Source organism: Dipodomys merriami, unplaced genomic scaffold (genome assembly GCF_024711535.1).
Source record: "Dipodomys merriami isolate MVZ:Mamm:240054 unplaced genomic scaffold, mDipMer1.0.p SCAF_98, whole genome shotgun sequence".
NCBI lineage: Eukaryota > Metazoa > Chordata > Mammalia > Rodentia > Heteromyidae > Dipodomys > Dipodomys merriami.
Genome location: NW_027206601.1, coordinates 2,601,695 through 2,625,922, shown reverse-complemented (window position 1 = coordinate 2,625,922; position 24,228 = coordinate 2,601,695). Strand labels below are relative to the sequence as shown.

At 48.8% G+C, this 24,228-nt stretch overlaps 1 protein-coding gene across 6 annotated transcripts in view; it reads right to left on the bottom strand.

Moving 5' to 3' along the window:
• The window catches only part of Camk2b (calcium/calmodulin dependent protein kinase II beta), an 85,172-nt gene that overhangs the window by 38,281 nt on the left and 22,663 nt on the right, over nt 1-24,228 (bottom strand). For all 6 annotated transcript variants that reach the window (XM_070014535.1, XM_070014539.1, XM_070014540.1 and 3 more), the window contains exon 2: nt 8,804-8,898. In XM_070014535.1, coding sequence (XP_069870636.1) covers nt 8,804-8,898 — 95 coding nt within the window. The remainder of the gene's footprint in view (nt 1-8,803; nt 8,899-24,228) is intronic.

Here is a 24,228-nt window from a genome sequence, read left to right as displayed (position 1 = left end):
ACAGGCGCAGTCAGGAGCTGCCCCAAGGTGCCACACAGCATGTGACCCATCCTTCTGGAGCATCGCCACACGACAGGCACCATCTGTTCTGCACACATTTCAGGTGATAATCTGTTTAATTCTAAGGATGTCCTGAGAGGCCAGGAATAGGGGGCTGGGAGGGGGCAGGAGTGGCAGCCACTTTGCAATACCCAGGAATTCTCATGTCCAATGGGAATGGTACCTGGTGGCCATGGCATCAGGCTCCAAAGGACGAACTGAGGTGACATTTTTTAGTAAATCCCTGCTACTCACTCCATCATTTCCTCTTCCTTTCTCTGAAGCCATGAGGGTCTTGGTGGGAGGGAGGTACAGGTGATGTTGGTAGAGGTTTCCATGCCTACCCCAGGCCATGGGCACCATCCTCCATCCTTATGCCACCTCCTTGCTCCCTGGCAGGGGTGACTCAAAGCAGAGAGGGATGGGGGTGGCGAGTGAGAGGAGCCAGTGAGCAGAGGACAGGAGGAATGTGGGTGGCACCCAGCTGCAGGCTGTCAAGGGAGGAGTCTGGGTGGAGCAGAGGAGGGGCAGGAAAGAGACAGGAGGCCCACTTGCAAGGAGGGGCTGCCTTCTGCTAGCCCCCAAGCATGTTTCTGGGCCTCTGGAACTATGGGAACCAGGAGGAAGCTGAGTGAAAGTAGTCCCAAACATGGTCACCTAAGACCAGAGCCCACCTGGAGCTGCTTCAGTTCTGAGTCTCACCTGCCATGTGGCCTGGAACTGTTCTCCCATCCCCTCCCTCCACCAGCATCATCTGGATGAGAGGAACAATGACAGTTCGGGGTCCCAAGGGAATGCTCTGGACTGATCACAAAATCATATGCAGAGGGTACATGTGCCTGGTGTATGACGGATGCTCAAGGATGTCCCCATTGCCCTCTGGAAGCCCTGGGAGGTCACTAGTGATACCACAGACCTCATTCCCAGGGACCACCTGCCAGCAGCAGAGGTGGGGCCCAGGCCCGAGAGTGGCTCTCAAGGATATGCAGTGTGACTGGAGAGGGGACCTGAGAATGTGGACCCAGTCAGTCGGTCGGTAGGAGGGCCTGTCCCCATCACCCTGGTCTGGGCACAGGCGGCTAGGAGAGCCTGACCTCAGCTTCCAGAGCCCCAATCCCCCAGGCCAAGCCAGCTATCACAAGTTTGAGACCAACATCATTAAGGCTGAGAGATGTCGGCCTACCTGCATGCTGCCCTGAGATAGCCATGGGAACACTGGATGAGGAGTGGCTGGAGATGTCCTGATGGCCAGGCCACATTCCAGCACTCAGCCCCTGCCTAAGTGGCAGGGGGACAGAGATCACTACTGAGGCTGGGCAACCAGTCCCACCCCATCCAGAGGTGGAGTGCCTCCACGCCAGGCTTGGCCCTCCTCTTCTTGTCCCCCAAGAAGCCTGCACCTGTCCAACATTCCAGGCCACAGTGGGGTCAGGGCCTTACTCCTTGTCTCTTCAGCAATTGGCAAGACCACGGTCCCCCTGTGACCAGCACTGTCTTTCTCAGCTCCTGCATCTCACAGCCCAAGAGCTTCCAAGAATCAGAAATACCAATATGTTCAAATCACAGGACCACGAGGAGCATTCTGAGCATTATCAGGCACCAACAGACCCACACACATGTGCTTGCCTCACACATCCTGACCCACCACCGAGCTTAACACCATGTTCACACTCAAGCAAGTGTACTCAGGAACCCTGCAGCCCACCCTTTTTGATAGAAAGCCACCAGGTTGGATTAAAAGAACGTTCTGAGCTGGGAACCGGTGGCTCACGCCTGTAATCCTAGCTATTCAGGAGGCTGAGACTGAGGACCACAGTTCAAAGCCAGCCCAGGCAGGAAAGTCTGTGAGACTCTTATCTTCAATTAACCACCAGAAAACAGGAAGTGGTGCTGTGGCTCAAGTGGTAGCCTTGAGCTGAAGAGCTGAGGGACAGCTCCCAAGCCCAAAATTCAAGCCCCACAACTGACCAAAAAAAAAAAAAAAAAAAAAAGGTATGGTGGTTTATACCTATAATCCCAGCTACTGGGAGGCATAGGCAGGAGGGTCATGAGGCCCTATCTTAAAAGTAAAGCAAACAAAGGATGAGAGTGTGGCTCAAGTGGTAGAACACCTACCTAGTAATCTCAATTCCCTGAGTTCAAACCCCATCAAAAAGAAAAAAAAAGGAAATAAAAAATATCAACCAGGCAAGGGCTTGTGGCAGCCCCCTGATTCCTGTGGCTGGTTCACATGGAATTAAACCAGCCTGCATACTGGTCATCTCTGGTCACATGGCAGGCCTGCTTGACCAATCTCAGGGTACAGCTGGTGCTGGGGCTGAATGAAGGTCACAGGGAGGTCCTGGGTACTCCTTCTGAAAGGAAAATTATTCCCAATTCTGCCCTGCCTGCCCACTGAGTGCTAGTTCTGGTCTGGCTTTAGAGAAGGCCCAGGAGAGACTCCCTGCACTCCACAAGGCAAGGTTATTATCTTGTCACCCCAATTCTCCATGCATGTGCAGATGCAGGGAGGCCAGGTAGAGGCAGAGATAGATGCTAGAAGCAGTGGAAGCACACACCCCCTCCTGCTTGACCACTAGCAATGGGGTCTCAGAGAACACCCATCCAGACCTTGCAGCCACCTGAGGCTAGAGGACACAGGCGGAGGAGATAGAAAAAGGCAGCTCTGGCTGTGGCTTTTGTTTTAAGAAAGTAACTAGCAATTACCATGACAGCGTCAGCCAGCAACCACCATGAGGCAGGGGTGCCTGTGTGCCTGTCCTGCTGCTGCCTGACACCCCACTGGCACAAAGAAAGGCAGAGAGGCTCTGGAGGGACCCTGAAAATCAATGTGGTTGCACAATGCTCTCTGCACAGGAAGGCTGCCACGATGAAGCTGTGACCTCTGAATGACTTGTCAATCACATGCAATGACCCCGCCTTCTGGGGTCTGGACACACAGGGTGCTGCATGGCCCATGTAGGGCCACATAGCAGAGGCCCCTATTGCATTTCCTCCATGTTCTTGCAGCCACTCCCGGTGCCCTAAATGAGAATGAGAACTATCTCTAGCGCTCAGCTTTGTGAATTAACTTCTCCTTCACTGCTAACCTGTGGCATTTAGTATGAGGCAGTGGTGTAAGGCCTAAATTTTAGGCCAGTATTTGGTGCTGCTTTGACATGCAGAGACACCAGGGAGGTCTCAACCAGTCTAAGCACAGGTCCTGCACTTAGCCACTGGGGATTTGACAGGCAACTCCCTCACCGAGGGGACCAGGCATAGTTCCTGCTCATTCCTTACAGCTCATGAAATTATTTAAACAGTGAAGCACATTCTTCTGTGGACACTTGGACCACTTCTCCTGGTCACCAAAGCCTGCCTGCCTCCCTCAGCTTCACTTCATGCTCCAGATCAGCCTGAGGGGCCCAGGTGCATGCACCCTCTTTCCTGGTCTCTGCAGTCCCTCTCATCTGTCCATTGTCAGCACCTGTACTGGTCATCCTGTAGACAGGACACCTGCCTTCACCAACCAGTGAAGAGGAGGTGACTCAAGTAAAGGTGCTCACTGGCTGCTGACAGTCAGTCAGTCAGCACCCCAACTCTTGACTACTCCAGGGAAATCTGCTCTCTTTTTTTGCAAGAATTTATTTTTTTTTGGGGGGGGGTCCGGTCATGGGGCCTGAATTCTGGGCCTGGGCGCTGTCCCTCAGCTCTTCAGCTCAAGGCTAGCACTCTACCACTTGAGCCACATCGCCACTTCCGGCTTTTTTCTTTTTGCTTATGTGGTGCTGAGGAATCGAACCCAGGGCCTCATGCATGCAAGGCAAGCGTTCTACCACTGAGCCACCTTCCCAGCCCCTTTTTTGCAAGAATTTAAAAACATTCTAGTTTTATTGATCTTACATTTCACACAATTTTTTTAATTGTAACAGTACTGAAAGCATGATACTTAAGGATTTAATGTTCACAGCAGAAGCCTCGGGTAGCCCTGTCCCCTTTGGGGTGGCCCAAAGTCGGACAAGGAGGGGTGAGCTGACACCACACTGCAGCCTCACCGCAGAGCCCATCTACTCTTTGGCACTGCACTTATCTAAGGTGGGCGGGGATGACAGTCAGGATGTCTCCAGATTGGGGGGATGTCCGCTCTAGGCAGCATTAGGGCCCCTTCTCACCCATTTTATAGAAGAGGAGACTGAGGCAGAGGGCCCAGGATAGCCCCCAGTATTTCTACCCTCCCCCCCCCCAGGCTGCCTTCAGGGGCCTCTTGTGATGTCAACCAACTATCACCACTCAGTCCCCAACTCCACCCCCCAAGAAGGTGAGCCACCCACGTGGGACTCAGGAACAGCAGAAAAAGGATGTAGGCAGGACCTGGAGTTCCTTGATCTTCCTGATAACTAGGGCCAGGGAAGTCCACCACTCCTCTGCCCTCCCTGGCTCAGGATGAACCCTCTAACCCTCCCTATCCCAACAGACAGGAGATGGGACATTTGCCCCTCAGGGGCCAAGGAGCTCTGAAACCAGATGTTGGACCAGATCAGCTACATCCGGGGACTTGTGTCCATACAAGCAGGCATATCCTGGTACCTGTGAGCAGGGGGCTCTGGGGCCCAGCCCTCCCTGCCTTGCAGCCAGGGGCTCCTCACTGTCTCCTTCCTCTGGGTTTAATGTTCAAAAGCCTTTCTCAGTAGCTGCTGAATTAATGAACTCATTCCCAAAAAGTTGTCTACTCCATGGTCTTGTTTTGTGTTGCCAGAGAAACAGGATGGCTGGGTAAATTTAAATTCCAGACAAACATTTTAAATAAATTTTCAATGTGAATATGCTTATACTTAATTTTTTTCATTTTTCTTTGAAATTCAAATTTAACGGCTAAATCTAGCTGGCCAGCCTGGCTCCCTTATTGTCCTTGGAGGTTGGCCCCTGGGATGTTAACGGGGACCCCACCAGGCTTCCAAACACCCCACCTCCAGCGCTCCCAGCGCTCCTTACCCATAACCTCCAGCCCGAGCAAAGGAACATCAGAAAGGTCTACGGCTGGAATCAGGAGGAGCGCTGCATGGAGAGAGGGAGCGGGACGGGGAGGGAGGAGCTGTGATCCGGGAAGGGGAGGAGAGGAAAGGGGACGGAGAGGAAGAGAGAAGACAGAGAAGCCCAGGGTCCGGGAAGGGCAGACGCAGCCTCCGCGCATGCGCGGCCGGCCTGCACTGCCCTGCTGCATCTCCATTAACCCAGTTCCGCGGATTCCAGGGCCAGCCCAGCTGATCCCCTTGGGTAGGGGTCGTTCTGGGCTGTGGGTCGCGAGGCCACAGGAAGGCGCACTGCTAGGTGTGGCGAGCTGGTGCTGGCGCAGACAGGCCTCAGGCAGGAGTACAGATCCCCGCCTTTTCCCCGAATTTGTCCCCCTCCCCAGCAAGGAAGTCATGGGAGACTTGGGGAGGCCAGGTGCCCAGAAGAGCAATGGCCAGCCTGTGTGTGGAGGGAAGCCTCAGAACTCGGCCAGATTTCCTCACCTGTTGTTTAGGTGCTGGGTGATGGACACTCCATTCTGGGATGTCTGCCTCACCTGCCACCCCCACCTACTTATGAGTTGCTCACTGGACCGAACTTCAGTCAGCCCCAGTTGGGTGAACCCCAGAGACCACCCTCACTGCCAGCTGGGAGGCTCGGGTCTCAGCCTCTGTGGGCCCACTGCTGACCTTGAGGATGGAAGAGGAGCAGCAGGGTGGCCCTTAGCACATACAAGTCCCTGCTTCAGAGTGGAGAGGTGGTCCAGTGAAGCCCCCCTCACCATCCCTGTGATCCCCCATATGCGGTGCCTCACCAGGGGTCACCTCTGCATTTGCCTCCTAAGCAGCTGCACTAGGAGTGAGCACGTGCAGGCTCACCTCCACGAAGGGCATCATGGAGACACAAGGAACCACCCAGGAGCAGCTATGTAATATGAGCAGCGGGGCAGGGTGGGGCAGGGAGAGGCAATAACAAAAAAATGTTTCTAAGATTTCTGTACCTAATAATCTCTTTACTCCCCCCCCCAGTCAATTAATTTTCCTCTAACTGCTTTTGTTAACAGTAGTTCAATAATCTCTAATTATTTAGCACATTCACAGACTTTGAATGTTTCACAATTCTCTATTTAATTAAGTATTAAAATTTAAAAATCCAACTGTTCGAGCTTATGGCATAGTGAGTGTGATTCTGAGTACTGTCAGTTATTGGGTGGCCGTGGCTTTGGTGTATCCAGTGCCAGTCTGCTCTCTACAGCTGAGCCTAGTGAGCTCCCTCTTGCCCCAGATGCAGAGATATTGTACCCCACAGTCATGGGGATGCCAGAGATGCTGGAAGAAATGAGGTGAGGTCCTCATGTTGGTTCTGGTGTAAATATGAGATGGGGTACAGGCATCTAGAACTTTCCTTCGTTATTTTTCTGAGACTCTATCCCCACATTCCCTCTTTAAGGGCATTATAGGAGGGAGAACACAGAACCGAACAGGCAGAGAGTTTGGGGCTCTGCGATGGAGTGGAGTTCCTAGGTTCTGGGATGGGTGTTGGGGAGGCCTCCAGGTGAGCTAGCTGTGTCAGTGGAAAAACATCCCAAGGTCTGCATAAAGGGCCTGGAGTCTGCAGGTGCCACCAGAATGCTACAGAGATGTCCACACAAGGCCCGCTGAAGCAGGGAGTCACCACTGTCAAGAAAGGGGGACAGCAAGGCGGAGAATGGGGCCACTCAAGCCACTGCACATACTTTTGTGTAGTTTTAGCCCTATTCTATGACTGGGGAAAGTGAAGTTTAAGTCATAACATGACAGCCAAAGCTAGTGCCAGGCATCCACCCAGAAGCACCCCTCCATGAAGCTCTGATAACCAGAAACCAGAAACCAGAACCAGTAACAGTGCTGTGTGATTTGCAATATCCAGGAACTACTGCTGGGTTTAGGTGAGGCAGTGTATGTGATTGTCTTTAGAACCCTGTGGTACCAAAGCACTTACAAGCAGGTCAGAGGATGGGCTGAGGTCTAGGGCACAAGTGAAATAGACTGAAGTTTATTGTGTCATTTTTCTCTACATTTAAGAATGTTTGAAAAAGTTAAACATGAACACATGCACACATACCCTGTCACAGCCCTGTACACACAGGAGCACGCATGTGCACACACACACACACACACACACACACACACAGAGGCATGCACACACAGCCTAAGGCTGCTTCTCCTCACAGAGCTTCTCCCCACAGTAGAGTTCTGTGAGTGGTGAGGTATGTCCAGGCCTCAGAGATGTCACCTGAATAAGATTCACAGCCTGGGAACTAGCCTTGCACCAGCCATGGACTCATCCCAGGTCACTCAAAGCCCCAAGCACTGGATCACACCCTTGTCAGAAAGCCAGGCCTGAGAGAGGCCAGCAGAGCCCACCACAGGCTCAGAGTCGACATCTAGCCCGTTGAAGGGTCTCAGAAGAGGGGACATCCAGGCTCCTACCCCTAAAAGCATCTCTCTGCCTCATCTGAAGGCTAGTAGAAAGCTGTGGCTTGCACTTGCCTGGCTTCATTCCCTACCCAGGCCTCTGCACAGCATCACCCTCCCTGGTCCTGGTGAACCAGGAACTCACACAGAGACTGACCAGCCCTGGAACCACTTAGCACCAGGGTAGAAGTTGGGACAAGAGCGCCCTAGGTTCTGGAGGATCCCCTGCCTGGGTTCAGGGAATGTTCCCAAGAGGAAGAAATACTTGGTGGGGGGTTGCTGGTCTGGTACACAGCAGGAATTCAAATTCATCGCAGGCCAGCTGTGTGAGCCCCCTGGACTGGTCACAGGGCTGTGAACAGTAGCTCTTGTAGACCTCACCCCCCATACACACTTGCCAACTGGAGAAGGCTCCATTGCTGCTCACACTCAACATCTGGCCTTGTCAGGAAGAATTAGATCCTTGGCTCCCAACTAGCTTGGATTTGTGTGTGGATGCTCATTAGGGCCACTAGCCAGGTCCTAGGAGGGGTGGGAGGAGGGTGGGTGTGGGAGGAGAGAGGTGAGGTGGCAATGTCATCTTGAGGCACCCACTCCCTGCCTTCACAGCCCTGTCAGGCCCCCATCCCAGCCCCCTTGGGGACTCTTCCCACACCTAGCCCACTCATATCTGTGTCTCATCCTCATGGAACTCACTGAAGACTGACTCTGGTTTCTGACAGGATGTGCCCCTGACCCTGGGAGGGTGGATCTGTCTGCTCAGCCCCAACATGGCTCAGGATGCTGCAAGGCTAGCATCACACAGACCCTGCCACATACCCCTGTGAGTCCACAGTGGCCTCCTTAGGCCCTCCCACTGCCTAGAAGACTCAGTTACAAAGCTGTCCATTACCCCCGCCCCTCCTAGTGCTCAGTGCCAGGACTCTATCAGAGGGAAGACACCAAGAGCAGCCCTGCAATTTCCCTGAGACTCTGAGTCAGTAATTACCCTTGGCCTTCTTGGGGAGAGAGGCCCCTCTACTTTACTACAGTCAATACCTGTCCTCTTAGCTCTGGGGCAGAGACTTGGGAAGGGGAAGCCAAGTTGAGGCTCCAAGAATCCTAATCAGACAGTGAAGGTCATCCTGGGTCTGAAGGTAAGGGCCCCCATGTCCCTCAGAAACTCCCAAAGACACCAACATCCCCCTCACCACAGCCTCTACTCTATGACCTCTGAAGCCAAATCAGACTGAGCCCCACCTGCAAACCCATCCACAGGATCAGTCTCCCTGCCCCTACCCAACGCCCACTGTGGCTGTGCTGGACATGCCCGGCCCTACCTCTGGCTGACAGCTTCTTGGTGTTGATGATCTTGGCTGCATACTCATGGCCGGTGCAGAGTTTGACACAGCGTCGGACCACAGAGAAAGCCCCCCTGGGGAGGAAGCAGGGTAAGAGACAAAGACAGACAGGGAGAAAGAGAGAGCCAATTAATCTCCTACAAACACTCAGCATCTAGCCACTGGCCAGGCCTTGGGCTGGGCAGGGATCCTTTGGCCAGGGATCAAAGAAGGCCTGTGTCCCTCCCAAATGGCTCCTACCCCACCCCACTGGTCATCAGCAAGACAAGGGCCAACTTTTGGGGCAAATCTTGGAATGGAGGCCCTTGGGATACCACTCAACTTCAGCTAAACCTATGGACTCTGCTGTAAATCAGCTGGGATGAGGCTCCAGCCCTACAAACTTTCAGAATGTACCCTCAGGTGCTCCATACCAGGTCCAGGAAGGCCAGGTCACTAGTTCCAGAGCCCAGCTGTATTGGAATTAAACTGCAAGGCTAGAAGAGAGGGGCCCATGAGACCCTCCACTGTCCCTAGGAGATAGTATTGGTATAGAGTCTTGGGGAGGGGGTGACATTCATATACCAATAGCCAGTATGTGTCAACAAAATGAATCAGAGCTTAGGGGTATGGGTTAGAGACAGAGGCTATCAAGGGAGGCCCTGATCATGGCCCTCAGAGGCATTCCTCTTCCTAGACTGGAGCCCAGGAGGGAGGAAGCCAAGCCCTGGTATACCAGTGACCTGTCTGTACTCCCAAGTGCCCACTTCCTCTGACACCCACTCAGAGCACTGCCTCTGATGCCCCTGTGGCTGGGGTGGCCTGAGGGACCTGTCCCGCAAGGACCCAGGATAGAACACAGTGGTTGACAATGAACTTGTTTTCTTTTTTGGTACAATCCATTGAGGCAAATCTTTGTAAAAATGTACTTCTTGCTTTCTTGGGAAAAATAAATCTTCACACTATATCTAATTCAATATTTTCCAACTGACTCAAGTTATTATGATCAGGGATGCAAGCAGCCACTGAGCTACATTTTTGTTTTGTTTTGAGATGGGGTCTCCCTCTGTTATCCAAGCTGGTCTCAAACTCATGATTCTTCTGCCTCTGCCTCCTAAATGCAAGATTTTACTGGTGTAGCCACCACACCCCTGCTGTACCTTGCTTTTTAAATTCAACCAGGCCCCAGGGCTGCAGGGGCTTTCAGAAGGGGAAAGGAGGTAGGGAAGTCACAGTACTTCACTCTGAAGCCTTTTGTTCCATTGGACATTTTTCACTTAAATGTGTCAGTTACATTCTCAAAATGTTCCTGTTGAAGAAAAATGTAAAGAGAGGGGATTGTTTTTGTTTGCACAGGTTTTGTTCCTGGGAGACAGCATGGGGAAGAAGATGGCCTGGGCTTGCTGCCTGCTCTGATTTAATCATCTGTCCTTCACTTCCAAAACCCTCCATGCACATCTCAGCCCCTCATCTGTATGTCAGAACAGAAGGGCCTCCTGGCACTAGGGAGAAACTTGCCCCACTCTTACCCACTGCTCACCTATGGACTCTGCAGAGCTGAGAGCCTCTGCTCTGCCCTGAATGGCCATTTGTACTGACAGCCCAGAGTGCCTGCAGCCTGGCTGGCAGCATCCCCAGCCAGGTCCTGAAGCGAGCTGGGCGCATGGGATGGATCTTACTGGAGGGCTGAGCCTCAGTGATCCACACATCAGGATCACAGTCTCTGATGACCTGAGATGCCAGGCACTGTGCCCAGGTGGAGCCCACACATCCACTACCCCTCCTCCATTGAAAGAGCAGGCTCTCAGCTGATGTCCAGACCCCAGTGAGAATACAAGTAACAGCTGTGTGCCACAACCTTCCCCAGCACAAGGTGTCTGCATGGAACAAAATGATGGAGGCTTTCAGCAGGTGGGTGGGTCAGGGGTTGCCAAGGTCAAACACTCATTTTACTTCTGCAGAAGGCTCTGAAGCTATCTATCTTGGCATGGATCAGGGGAGGTGAACAGGGGTCAGTGAAGCTGCACAGCAAGGAAGGAGGCAGGAATAGGTCCTGAAGAAGGAAGATATCAAGGAGAACTGTAAGTGGGGCACTGGGCTGCCCACCATGTGCCAGAAACGGTGGCAAGCACAGAATGGGGCAGCCAACTCTGTAGATAGAGCCCAGAGGTAAAGGAGGCCTGACTCTTTGTCACAGGCCAGGGCAGTGAGTGGCTTTTGTGAGGAGAAGAGGACAGGGTCTCCATCCAGTGACCTAGATACCCCCAGAAGGAGAAGGTGGCTGCCAGGTGGTGAGGTAAGAAGGTCCTGTCACTGTGCCTCGCATCCAGCATCTCAGCCCCACCTCTTCTGTCCTTCCGAAGCTATTCAAGAACAGCCCCTCTCCATAAAGACCCTCCCCCTCCCACTGCAGGCACCTGGCTAGCAGCTGCTCACCCGTCTGTCTTCTTCCCCAGAGGCACTTTTAGTTGCTAGATGTCATCACAGGACACCTCTGGGAAGGGCCTTGAGCACATTTGGCATATGCCATGCAGGCCACAACTAAGTCCCTGACATCTCCAAGGACAATGACATTACCATCTTCCTGGTGGACCCAGAGCACTTTGCCCTCTAGAACCCACAATTATGGAGACAACACAAAGGTCTCTGGTATACAATGTGAGTCTGTGCCTGCTGCTGCAGGACAACTCCTGTACATTCTTCAAGGCCCTACAGAAAGTCAACATCCTCTAGTATTCTCCCACATGGGTCTCATTTAAGTTTCTCTCTTGATTAGAGTCATTTATCTACACGTTTCTGCCCCTCCCACGTGGCTTTCCACAGACAGGGCCCAACAAGAGCCTTCGATCTTGTTGCCAGGCACAGCATTGAGCCTGTGACACAAGAATCAGAAATGACCAAAAAGTGGCACAGGTTGGCAGTGGACAATGGAATTGCTGGCGCTCGGGCCCTTGTGCAGCTGAGTGGTGTAGGACGAGAATGGTTACAAAAAAGTCAGTGAGAGAAGACTTGGCTAGTCTTTGGTGAGAGGGTCAGCAAGAGGGGGCTCCCTATAGCATCCCTGAAGGAGGGGACTCCTAGAGCCATCCAACAAGGAGTGGAACCCACTGGAGGCCCAGCATGAGAGGCAACTTGCCAAGGCTTTCCCCTGTAAGTAGACAGGCTTCTGGAGGATGGAAGCTGCACCTCTCTGGTCAGACCCAGAGGAAACTGAATGAATAGCCTGGGACTCCATGTGGAGCCCATAGAGGGCTGAAGGCCTCTTTGCTTTTCCGGAAGCATAGGTGGGGAGGATGGGTGGCAGCTACATCAGGGCAGGGAAAGGGCTCTGGGCATCCCAAGCTGAGTTTCTGCTGGAGACCAGCCATGAACCTTGTCTGAACACCAAAGTTACCTGCGGACTGCCTGGTGTGGGAGGGATGTCTTAGTAGAAAGTGATTTGAGTAACTTGCTCGGATCCTGAGGTCCCCAGGCACCAAGCATGTTATAAGGCTTTTAAAATCAAATAAAGCTAATTAAAACAAGAAAATACTCTTTGAGTCCTTGCCTTGCTGAAGGCTCAAGAACACTGTTCATTTATAGCGGGCTCAACAGTACCAAGGAAACGGGTCCTGAGAGAGAAGAGGAAGAATTAGATCTGAGCAGGAGCAGAGCCCTGGAACCGCATGGCCTGTTTCTGTGAGCTGCCAGGGGGTTGTCTGGGGGCAGATGCCTCCCCCAAGAATGAGAAATGCCCTGGGGGGAGAGGAACCCTATCTCTATAGACCACCACCCAAATCAATGGCAAGAAAGAGGTCAGAGGATGGTGCATCCATAGGAACCCCATTTGAACCTATTTTCTTCCCACGTCCCTTCAGCTCCTCCACCCTATGATAGACTGCTCCTCCCAGCTGCTGTTCCCAGCCCTGCTAACCCTCACAGAAAGTCTGGCTCTGGATTTTTAAACACACTGAACTGGGCTGCCCCCAAACAACCTCCAGCAGAACCTAGCCCCTGCTGCTGATTACCCATAGCTCCCACTGGCCCCTCCCACGTGGCCCTGTCTGTTTCACCAGGCTTTGCTCTACTTACTACAGCCCTCTCCAGTTGTTCCCACTGCCTTGTCATACCCACAGCTTTTTGGGGTGAACTTAGCAAACTGGTGCCCACAGTAGGACCAACAGAACAGCCTTCACAGCCCCACTCCTGCTGCCAGCTCTTGGAGTACCATTAGCCACCAGAATGACACTCCATGGCCCAGCCTGTCCTTTGTGTCCACAGCAGATCCTACTCCAGTCAGGTGCTTTTATCAGCTGCATGGAAGACTGGGATGTCCACCAGTGAAGGGGGCTGGCTATCCTAGTCCCCTCTAATGTTTGGATAAAGTCAAATGTGTAAATGCCACAGAGTGGGACCTGGCACCCAGAAAGTCCTGGCAAGGTGATTCTGATCCCAGGGTGGTGTGGACAGAGAACCAGGCTCCCCACAGCCGGCTGCCAAGAGCCCCTCACCCCAGCAGCTGCCCCTCAAGGTTTGGATTCTGAGTCCTTGGTGATTTCTGATGGCAATAGCTTCTCTCCTCTGCTCTTCCCTCTGCCTCCATGCCTCCCCCATACCCTGATGCCCATAACATCCCACTTCCTCCTTGCCACTCCAGTCTTCCCTTCCTCTGCGCTGCGCCTCACCATCCTGTCCAGGGCCCACATCAGCTTCCTATCAGGCCAGCTGTTTGTATAACAAAACCCGCCAACTGGACTTTGGCCCTCTCCTGTGGGCACCTGCAGTTGCTTGACAACGTACTGCATTTCTGTTCTTCTGAAGGCCAGTCTCAGAGCCATGTCAGGTGCCTTGTTCATCCACAGAAGGGCTACGGATGAGTCCAGAGGTTCTTCTTCTGGGGAGCTGAAAGATGTCCAGGAAGCTTGAGTAAAAGCAAAGATCCAGCTGTGTTGACTTGTTTCTAAGTGGACATTTCCACTCAAGAAAGGACCTTCCACTCTGCAAGTGGGGGTTACCACTGTCCCCTAGGGACAAAAATGATCCTCTCTCCAGCAGATCTTCACCAGCAGATCTTTTTAGAATAAGCTGTGCATGTGACACCTTTATTTCATGTTGTAAATTACTAACTGGCTGAAACTACCCCCAGGCCATCTATGTCCAATCTCCTAGCCTACTCAGTCCCAAATTGGGCTGGGACCAAGGTCAGTCAGAAGGTACACACTCATGACCACACAGAGGGCCTGCACTGAAGCTACTTTTATTTATTTTGAAGTTTAACCAAGTTGTTATTTCCCACCTTTGATCCCAGAAGGGACTGAAGGAGAGTGGGCCTATTTGTTTACTATATTTATTTGAGATAGGGGTCTCAACATGTTTCCAGGCTGGGCAGAATACCAGGGCTCAAGAGATCCTCTTGATTTGTTCTCTGAGTAGCTGGCACTACAACCACACAGCCCATTCATACTTCTAATTTGTATCTAGGCAATGCATGGAAACAGTAACTTCCACACCAAACAGAATGTTGAGATTACTATGAGTTCTCTCTCTCTCTCTCTCTCTCTCTCTCTCTCTCCTCTCTCTCTCTCTCTCTTCCTTTCCTTCCTCCCTCCCTTCCTCGCCCTTCCTCCCTTCCTCGCCCTTCCTCCCTCCCTCCCTTCTTTCCTTCCTTCCTTCCTTCCTTCCTTCCTTTCTTGCTTTCTTTCTGCTGGTACTGGAACTTGAAATTAGGTCATGGGTGCTATTCCTTAGCTTTTCCAATCAACCATCCTTGAGCACTCTACCACTTGAGCCACACCTCCATTTCTGGTGGGTTTTTTTAGTAGTTATTTGGGGATAACAATCTCACAAACTATCCTGCCTGAACTAGCTTTGAGCCATGATCCTCAGGTCTCAGCCTCCTGAGTAGCTAGGATTATAGACATGAGCCAAGAAAATATGGGTGACTCTGAAGCTCTCTCCTGCTCTAAGCCCTGGGCTCCAGATCTTTGGTGCATAGATGCATTGCTCCAATGCCTTCATCATCTGATGGAATCTTCTGTGCATCTCTCAGGATCTGACTTCCCCTTTCTATAATGGCATCAGTCCTACCTCTGTATGACCACATCCTAACTGGACTAATTACATCTGTACTGACTCTATTTCCAAATAAGGTACAGTCTAAGGTAATGGACCTAGGGCTTCAATGCATGAAATTATGGAACATTAGTCATAAAAGGGGGTTGGGGAACAAAAAAACAAAGGTTATCAGTAGGCAAAACAATGTTTCTTTCATTTTTTGTCACTGCAAGACTTCTTAGGGCCTTTGGCACAATTGTCTGTATCCTGTGTCTCCAAGGCAAATGTGTGAGGTGACATCTTTCTCTCACTGACTTGACCACAGAAATCTTTATTCAAAGGTTCCTGCCAGGCTTAGCGGCTCACATCTGTAATCCCAGCTACCTAGGGGCTAAGATGGAGAGGCTTGATGTTACAGTCAGAAAATTCTGTGAGACAAAGAAAACTGAGCATGGTGGTACATGTCTGACATTCCAGCTACAGAGGGAATCGAAGAATAGGAGTGTCACAGTTTAGACACATGCCCAGGAAGTGAGACCCCCATCTCAAAAATAACCAGTGCAAAAAAAGAGGCATGGCTCAGCAGTAAAGCAACTAGTAAGCAGACTAGTTCAAACCCTAGTACTGTGAAAAAAATTTTTTTTAAAGCTCTGGAGGGCTGAGCGCCAGTGGCTCACACCTGTAATCCTAGCTACTCAGGAGGCTGAGATCTGTGGATCACGGTTCAAAACCAGCCTGGGCAGGAAACTGCATGAGACTCTGATCTCCAGTGAACCACTAGAAAACTGGAAGTGGTGCTGTGGCTCAAGAGATAGGGCACTCGCCTTGAGCTGAAGAGTGCAAGGAAAGCACCCAGGCCCAGAGTTCAAGTCCCACGACCGACAAAACAAAACAAAACAAAACAAAAAAACAAAAAAAAAAGCTCTGGAGGACTAAACACTCACTCACTCACTCCTAGACCTGAACATTCCCCACCTCTCTGCAACCCCATGTGACCCACAGATGCCAACAACAGATGACTGAGCTGGGTGAACATCCAGAAAACACAGCTGGTTTGTACCAGTCCAGGACACACCCAAGCTCCATGTCCATCCCTATCCAGAACCAGCTGCTGCCCTTCGCATCACGACTTTGGAGATCCCAGAAAGGCTCCCTCTTCTCTCTGTACATTCATCAGGGCAGGGCTGAGCCTGTGCCTCATCCTGGGCTTCCTGTGACCAGGAACCTCCTCCTCAGGACCTCCTTCCTGGCATGTGTGCCCCCCCACCCAATGCCAGAGCCCCTCACCTTAGTGCTGCAAATGCCAGATACCCACATCCACTCTGCACACTTGCCTCTCCATCCTGCCAAACAACGATGAAGTATGCTCAGAGATGTTTTCTTTACATTTATGACAATGCCCTGTTTTTGTCTGACAAGGACCACATATAAACGGCTGCCTCTTAATCCTTTTCCTGGTCATCTAACAAGTGGGGGAGTCCCCAGTGTCACACAGCCACATAGAGGCTGAGGGGCACCTCCTTATACAGGATATGAGAACAGTACCGTAGTGACCCATGTCCATGTCCATGTCACTGCACTGGCTTCGACCTCACAGGTCCAATCTGTACAAGAGCAGGCCACCATCCACCCTGGCCACAGTTAGACTGTAGGCTCCCCCTGTGGAGCCCAAGAAAACAAGGCCTGTGCAATGTCAATATGCAGTAGCTGGTGTACTGGGCTACTGAGGCTCCTCACATCTCCAGGAAAGCTGCTCCATTCTCCTCCTGCCAGCATCTGGAGACCCTGGTTGCTCTCTCTCTTCTTCTTCTTCTTCTTCTTCTTCTTCTTCTTCTTCTTCTTCTTCTTCTTCTTCTTCTTCTTCTTCTTCTTCTTCTTCTTCTTCTTCTTTTGGTCGGTCATGGGGCTTGAATTCTGGGCCTGAATGCTGTCCCTCAGCTCTTCAGCTCAAGGCTAGCGCTCTACCACTTGAGCTACAGTCACTTCTGGTTTTCTGGTGGTTTATTGGAGATAAGGGTTTCACTGACTTTCCTGCCCACACTGGCTTTGAACTGTGATCCTCAGATCTCAGCCTCCTGAGTAGCTAGGATTACAGGCATGAGCCATGGGCACCTGGCTAAGACCTCAGGGCTCAGCGCCGGTGGCTCACGCCTGTAATCCTAGCTACTCAGGAGGCTAAGATCTGAGGATTGAGGTTCAAAGCAAGCCCGGGCAGGAAAGTCCATGAGACCCCCCCCCCTTTTTTTTTTTGTCGGTCGTGGGACTTGAACTCTAGGCCTGGGCGCTGTCCCTCAGCTCTTCAGCTCAAGGCAAGCGTGCTACCATTTGAGCCACAGAGCCACTTCCTGCTTTCTCTCTTCTTGTGTCCTCCCTACCCCCCTCCTAAATCCCTAAGGTCAGGGGCTTACACAGGAGGCTTTTTCCCAAGGCAAGGACAGAGCAGGAGACAAGGACCAAAACACTCCTCCTGGGATGATAGCAATGTGATGGCCAGCGGAGAGTACCATGTATATTCAGCAAAGGGCTTCAGAATTGACTTCCTTTCCTGTCTAGGCAACTAGCCTAGGACTAGCTTCAGATGACACCTTGCTCTCTCTCTTGTGCGCTTTCTCTCTCACGCGCACCCTCTCTCTCTCTCTTTCTCTCCCTCCTGCCCTCTCTCTCTCCCCTCCCTCTTCTCTCTTTCCCTTCCTCCCTTCTTGCCCTTCTCCCTCCCTCCCTCCCTCCCTCCCTCTCTCCCTTTCTTCCTCCCTCTCTCCCTCTCTTCCTCCCTCCCTCTCTCCCTTCCTCCCTCCCTCCTTCCCTCCCTCCCTCCCTTCCTTCCTTCCTCTTTTTCTTTCTTTCTGCCAGTACTGGGGGTTGAACTCAAGGCCTTGGCTTTTTTACTCAACACTGATACTACCACTTGAGCCACAGCTCCACTCCCAGTTTTTTGATAGTTAATTGGAGATTAAAAGTCTCACATACTTTTCTGCTCGGGCTTCAAACTGTGAAAATCAGATCTCAGCCTCCTGAGTAGCTAGGATTACAGTCCCTGGTGCCTGGCTAAATATTTTTTAAAGACCTGAATGAGAAAAACAAAGCTTAAGACCTGTGGCCCAGCGTGAACAGCATAGAGGTTGTCACTGCTGTCTGCACAAATGAAAACCAACAACTCTTCAGATCCATCAAAAAAAAAAAAAATGGAGTCATAAGCAAAAGCAAAATACTGCTCCTGAATTTGGAGATAAATACTAATATAACTTACCAAAGCAGAAACCTCCTTGGAAACCAGTGCCAGGCAGGGAATTATGGATGAACTGCTGGAAACTGAGTGTGGACAAATCTGAGAGTTCAACTACCAGGTGCTCAGCCACACAGGGCACACTCACTCTCTTGTGTTTACCTCCAGGAGACCTACCAGGTCCTCACAGTGAGCAGAGGGAGGAAGAAAGTAATCTTTTTTTTTGGGTGGGGGGGTGTGGTCCGGTCGTGGGGCCTGAACTCTGGGCCTAGGCACTGTCCCTCAGCTCTTCAGCTCAAGGCTAGCGCTCTACCACTTGAGCCATACCACCACTTCCGGCTTTTTTCTTTTTGCTTATGTGGTGCTGAGGAATCAAACCCAGGGCCTCAGGCATGCAAGGCAAGCGCTCTACCACTGAGCCACCTTCCCAGCCCCAAGAAAGTAATCATTTGAAATATACCAGAGCATTCCTTTCTTCTTAACAAAGTCTGCCTCCAGGAGATGCTGGTTAGTCAGAGCCAGGCCTGCCCCAGAGAAGGACAATGTCCAACCCCTAGCTGTTCTTATCACATAAGAGATAAAAGGGAGCCAGGCACTGGTGGCTTGTGCCTATCATCATACTTCTTGGAAGGCTGAGATCTGAAAATCATGGTTTACAGCCAGCCTAAGCAAACAATTCTATCTTGTACTAGCCAGCAAAAAGCAAGAAGTTAAGGTATATCTCAAACGATAGAACACCTACCATGAGCAAAAAAAGCCAAGTGAGAATGCCAGGCCTCAAGTTCAAGCCCCAATACAACTGGAGGTGGGAGGAAGAGACGAAGGAGTATATGCAAAGGTCAGAGCCCAGGAAAAAGGGAAGAGGCTCACTAAACACTGGGACCTGATCCTATGACTTTAGAATGTTTTTTTTCTCTCCCACACACCACCACCACTTCACTACAGGCCTATGTACCAGTTCCTTTAGGCCAGTACTTCATGTCCAGCTTTCAACAACAACAAAACCCACAAAGCAGATGAAAAGCACATTCCAAAGATACAGAGAAAGCACCAGAAGCAGACTCAGCTATGGCGAGAGGCTGGAACAATCACACTGGGGATCTGAAAGAGCTAGTTAGTGGGTTAAAAGCTCTAATGACTCAACGGAATGCATGCAGGAACAGATGGGCAATATAAGCATAAGGAATTAAAAGGGAGTGGTGGAAATCAAAACCACTATTACAAAAAGGCAGAATGTCTTTGATGAGCTCATTACAGACTGGGCATGGCTAAAGAAGTGGGTTTGAAGGTACATCAATAAAAACTTCCAAAACTGAAATGCAAGGGAAAAAAAGGAAAGGCAAATTACAATAGCTACAAAAGTTATAAATACAAGCAATGGGAATACCAGAAGAGGAAGAAAGTATTGGGGGAAACAATAGGAGAAACGTCGAAATAATAACAGAACGTTCTAAAATTAATGACAGACAACAAAATCTCCAGAAATCTATATCTAGGCTTTAAAGTATAAAAATAAAAAATAAAAAAGTCATATAGTTGTGGTAGTTCACATGCATAATCCAAGCATTCAGGTGTCTGAGACAGAAAGCTCTTGAGTACAGGGCCAGCTGGGCTACACAGCATGACCCTGTCGCAAAATAAATGAATATGTAAATGAAGAAAATTAAATTTAAACTAGCTTACTTATACAGGAACAAAGATAAAAATTGCCTTGGGCTTTTCCTCAAAAACCATGGAAACTAGAGAGCAAAAGCAACATATAAAATGTTGAAAGAAAGAATCACTCACATAGAAATTACCTCTCAAAATAAAAAGAGAAATAATGACATTATTTTAACATTATATACACCAACAAAAATAAAGGCAGTTGGTCACCAGTTAACTTGTCTTACAAAAAAAATGTTAAGAAATTCTTCAGAAAGCATGATGTGTCTGTGTCTGTGTGTCTGTACTGTTTCTGAGTTTTTGCATGGAGGAAACTACCACACTCTACTTCTGGCTTTTTTTTGTTTTTGGTGGTTAATCGAAGATTAGAGTATCCTGAGATGAATGTTGGTGGCTTATGCCTACAATCCTCACTACTGAGTCAGAGATCTGAGGATCTTGGTTCAAAGCCAGCCTGGGAAGTAAAGTCTGTGAGACACTTATCTCCAATTAACCACAAGAGAACTGGAAGTGGCATTGTGGTTCAAAGTGGCAGTGTGCTAGACTTAACCAGAAGAGCTCAAGGATAGTGCCCAGGCCCTGAATTCAAGCCCCAAGCCTGACAAAAACAAAATAAAACAAAACAAGAGTCTCTTGGACCTTCCTGTCTGAGCTGGTTTCAAACTACAATCCTCAGATCTCAGCCTCCTGAGTAAGTAGGATAACTGATGTAAACCACTGGTGCCCAGATAAATCTTTGCTCCTTTAAGTTTTTTCTGTCAAGTATTTGGTTACAGTGATAATAAAAATGATTAACACAGAAGGAAAACAGCGTAGGTCAGAAATGTGAATCTACATAGAAAAAGGAAGAGAGGGAAAAATGAATGACAGTGGTATAGAATTCTTTTCCTATCCTTAGTTGATCTAAGAGGTAATAGTTTATTCAAAATAATAATATCAACAATGTATTTGGTGATTATAGCTTAGGTAAGTAAGAGTAGGTTGCACTAAATAATAAGTTATAAATAGGTATGTATATAAAATAAATAATAAAGCATAGAAGTTAGTGACTTATGCCTATAATTCTAACTACTCAAGAGGATGAGATCTGAAGACTGGAGTATGAAGTCAGCCCAGGAAGACAACTCCAAGGGATGTTTATCTCCAATTAACCAGCAAAAAGCTAGAAGTGGAAATGTAGATCAAGTGATAGCGTGACAGCCATAAGTGTAATAGCCAAGGGAAAGCTTTAGGCCTGGTGTTCAAGGTCTAGTACTGGCATACACACACAAAAAGAATACTGTAAGGGACTTGAACTACTTTACCTCCAGTGACATAGCGTAATATGCAGAGTGGATGGGGATTATTCTAAATGTCTATTGCAACTACTTGGGTATCCACAAAAAGGAAAAAAGAGCAGAAGGATGAAAGGGGAGAATTATAATTGATAATGAGAAAATGAAACCATGTAAAATGCTCAATTAAGCTACAGAAGGCAAAAAAATGACAGCAATGATACACAAAGAAAGACAAAAGTAGAGAAATAGAAATTAGTAACAAATAGGGTAGCTATAAATCTAAATACAACAATAATCACTTAAATATTAATGTGTTTAAATATACCAACTAAAAAACAGAAACTGCAGTAGATTAAAAAAGACTCAACTTTCTTCAAGAAGGCCAATTTAAACATAAAGACATAAACAAATTCAGAGTAGAGAAATGGGTACTATTCAAAGCAATCAACCCAGTAATTCAATACCCTCCTTAGCAAGATTCCAACAGCTTTCCTTTGTTCTGAAAATAGTAAAGCCCATCCCAAAAGTCACTGAAATTCCAAGACAAAACAAATAGCCAAAAAACCATCTCAAAAAAGAAGAAAAAGAACAAAAAAAAGAAAGAAAAGACAAAGAAAGGACTCATACTTTTGTGATTTCAGAACTTGCTACAAAGCAAAGTTAATCAAAACAGTATGGTACTGACATAAGAACAGACATAAAGATCATGAGGATAAAGTTAGAGAGGGATTAGAGTATTGCTCAACTGCAGAGTGCTTGCTGATCATGCACAGGCCCTGGGTTTGATTCCCACCAGCACACAGGACACATACCACAGAAAGGTAAACCAGAAAGCCAAGAAGTAAACCCTCTCATACATGGCCCAATGCTTTTCAACAAGGGTGGCAAACCATTCATGAGAAAAGAACAGGGCTGGGAAGGTGGCTCAGTGGCAGAGTGCTTGCCTTGCATGCATGAGGCCCTGGGTTCGATTCCTCAGCACCACATAAGCAGAACAAGCTGGAAGTGGCGCTGTGGCTCAAGTGGTAGAGCGCTAGCCTTGAGCTGAAGAGCTGAGGGACAGCGCCTAGGTCCAGAGTTCAGGTCCCACATCCAGCAAAAAAAAAAAAAAAAGAGAGAAAAGAACAGTCTTTTAACACACATTCAACTGCAAAACACCAAGGTGGCCTTACTTTACACCAGAGACAAAAATTAATTCAAAAGTACCTAAATTTAGGAGAGAAAATTATAGAATTATAGATCCAACCATGGTGGTTCATGTTTGTAATCCTACCACTTGAGAAACTAAGGTAGGAGGATTGCAAGTTCATAGCCAGCCTAGGCTACACTGGGAGATGCTGTCTCAGGAAAAGGAGATAAAATTACAAACTAGAAGAAAACACATCTGGAAATCTTTATGCTATTAGCTTTAGCAATGATTTCTTAGATATAATACCAAAAGTGCAAGAGAAATTAGATCTCATAAAGACATAAAACTTCTGTGTTTATCAAAAGATACCTCAGGACTTGGGGTGTGGCTCAGTGATGAGTTCTTGTCTACCATGTACCAGGCCTTGTTTCAATAACTAGAAATGAATGGAAAAAAAGGGAAAAGTACCCAAGGTTGCTAAAAAAGACAGTGAAAAAAAAAGCCACCTACAGAATGGGAGAAACAGTTTCTAATTCATTTAGCTAGCAATGAATAAACATAAGAGAATTCCTGATGTCAACAACAAAAAAACCAAAAACTCAGTTTTAAAAATAAGCTAAGAACTTAAACACTTCACCAAACAAGATATACAAATGCTCAGTATAGACTCATGAAAAGATTCTCAACATCAAAAAAAAAAATCAAAACCATGAGTTACCACTTCACATTCATTAGGATAATGAATATAAAACTTTTAACTTAAAAAAAATTAAACCAGGGGCTGGGAGGGTGGCTCAGTGGTAGAGCATTTGCCTTGCATGCATGAGGCCCTGGGTTCGATTCCTCAGCACCACATAAGCAAAAAGAAAAAAGCCAGAAGTGGTGGTGTGGCTCAAGTGACAGAGCACTAGCCTTGATCTGAAGAGCTGATGGACAGCGCCCAGGCCCAGAGTTCAGGCCCCACGACTGGAAAAAAAAAAAAAAAAAAAGAAAAAAAGAATTAAACCAGTAACAGTGGCTTACCCTCGTAATCATAGTTACTAAGGAGGCTGAGATCAGGAGAACTGCGTTCCACAAAAGCCTTTGCAAAAAAGTTCTTAAGACTCCATGTCAAAACAGTTGAAGCTGGATGTGGTGGTGTACTCCTGCTGTCCCAGCTTCTGTGGGAAATGTAAGACAGGACCGAAGGCCAGGTCAGGAATCATAGCCCTGGCTCAAAAATTACCACTACCAAAAAGGGCTGAAGGCCTGGCTTAGTGGTAGAACACTTGCCTGATAGCACAATGCCCCGATAGCCATGATAAGAAACAATCTAGCAATCCCTCAAAAATTTAAATAAATTCCAGGGGCCTTGGCTCAGTCTTGTAATCTTAGCTATTCAGAAGGTTGAGATCTGAGGATCACAGCTCAAAGCCAGCCTGAGCAGGAAAGTCTATGACACTCTTATCTCCAATTAGCCATCAAAAAGCCATAAGTGGAGCTGTGATTCAAGTGGTAGAGCACTAGTCTTGAGAAAAAAAAAAGCTCAGGGAGAGCACCCAGGTCCATTGTTCAAGGCCCAGCACATACACATACACAGACACACACAGACACACACACACACACACTCTTACCAAATTATCCAGCAATCTACTCCCAGGTAGCACCAAATGCATTGAAAGAATGACACTTGTATGCCAATATTGTATACCAATATTCACAATGGTCTAATGGTAGAAGAGCTCACAACTCCATTCACGGAAGAATGGCTATACCAAGTGTGAAATATACACACAAGTGTAGTGTGTTTGTGTTTGTATGTGTGCAGCCTCAGAAAGGGAAGAAATCCTGACATATAGTATAACATGGATGAATTTTTTAAATGTTACACTAAGTGACAGAAGACAGCCACAGAGCACAAATGCTGCATGCCTCCTCTTATGAGCAGTGCACAGAGTAGGCAAACCCACAGAGAGAAATGGGAGTAGACATTACTGGGACCTGGGGAAAGGAGAGAGTGGGGAGTTAATGAGTTTTGTTTGATGGTCCTGAGGTTTGAACCCAAGGCTTCAAACTTACTAGAAAAGAAAACCTTCTCAACTTAGATAGTGAGGATGAT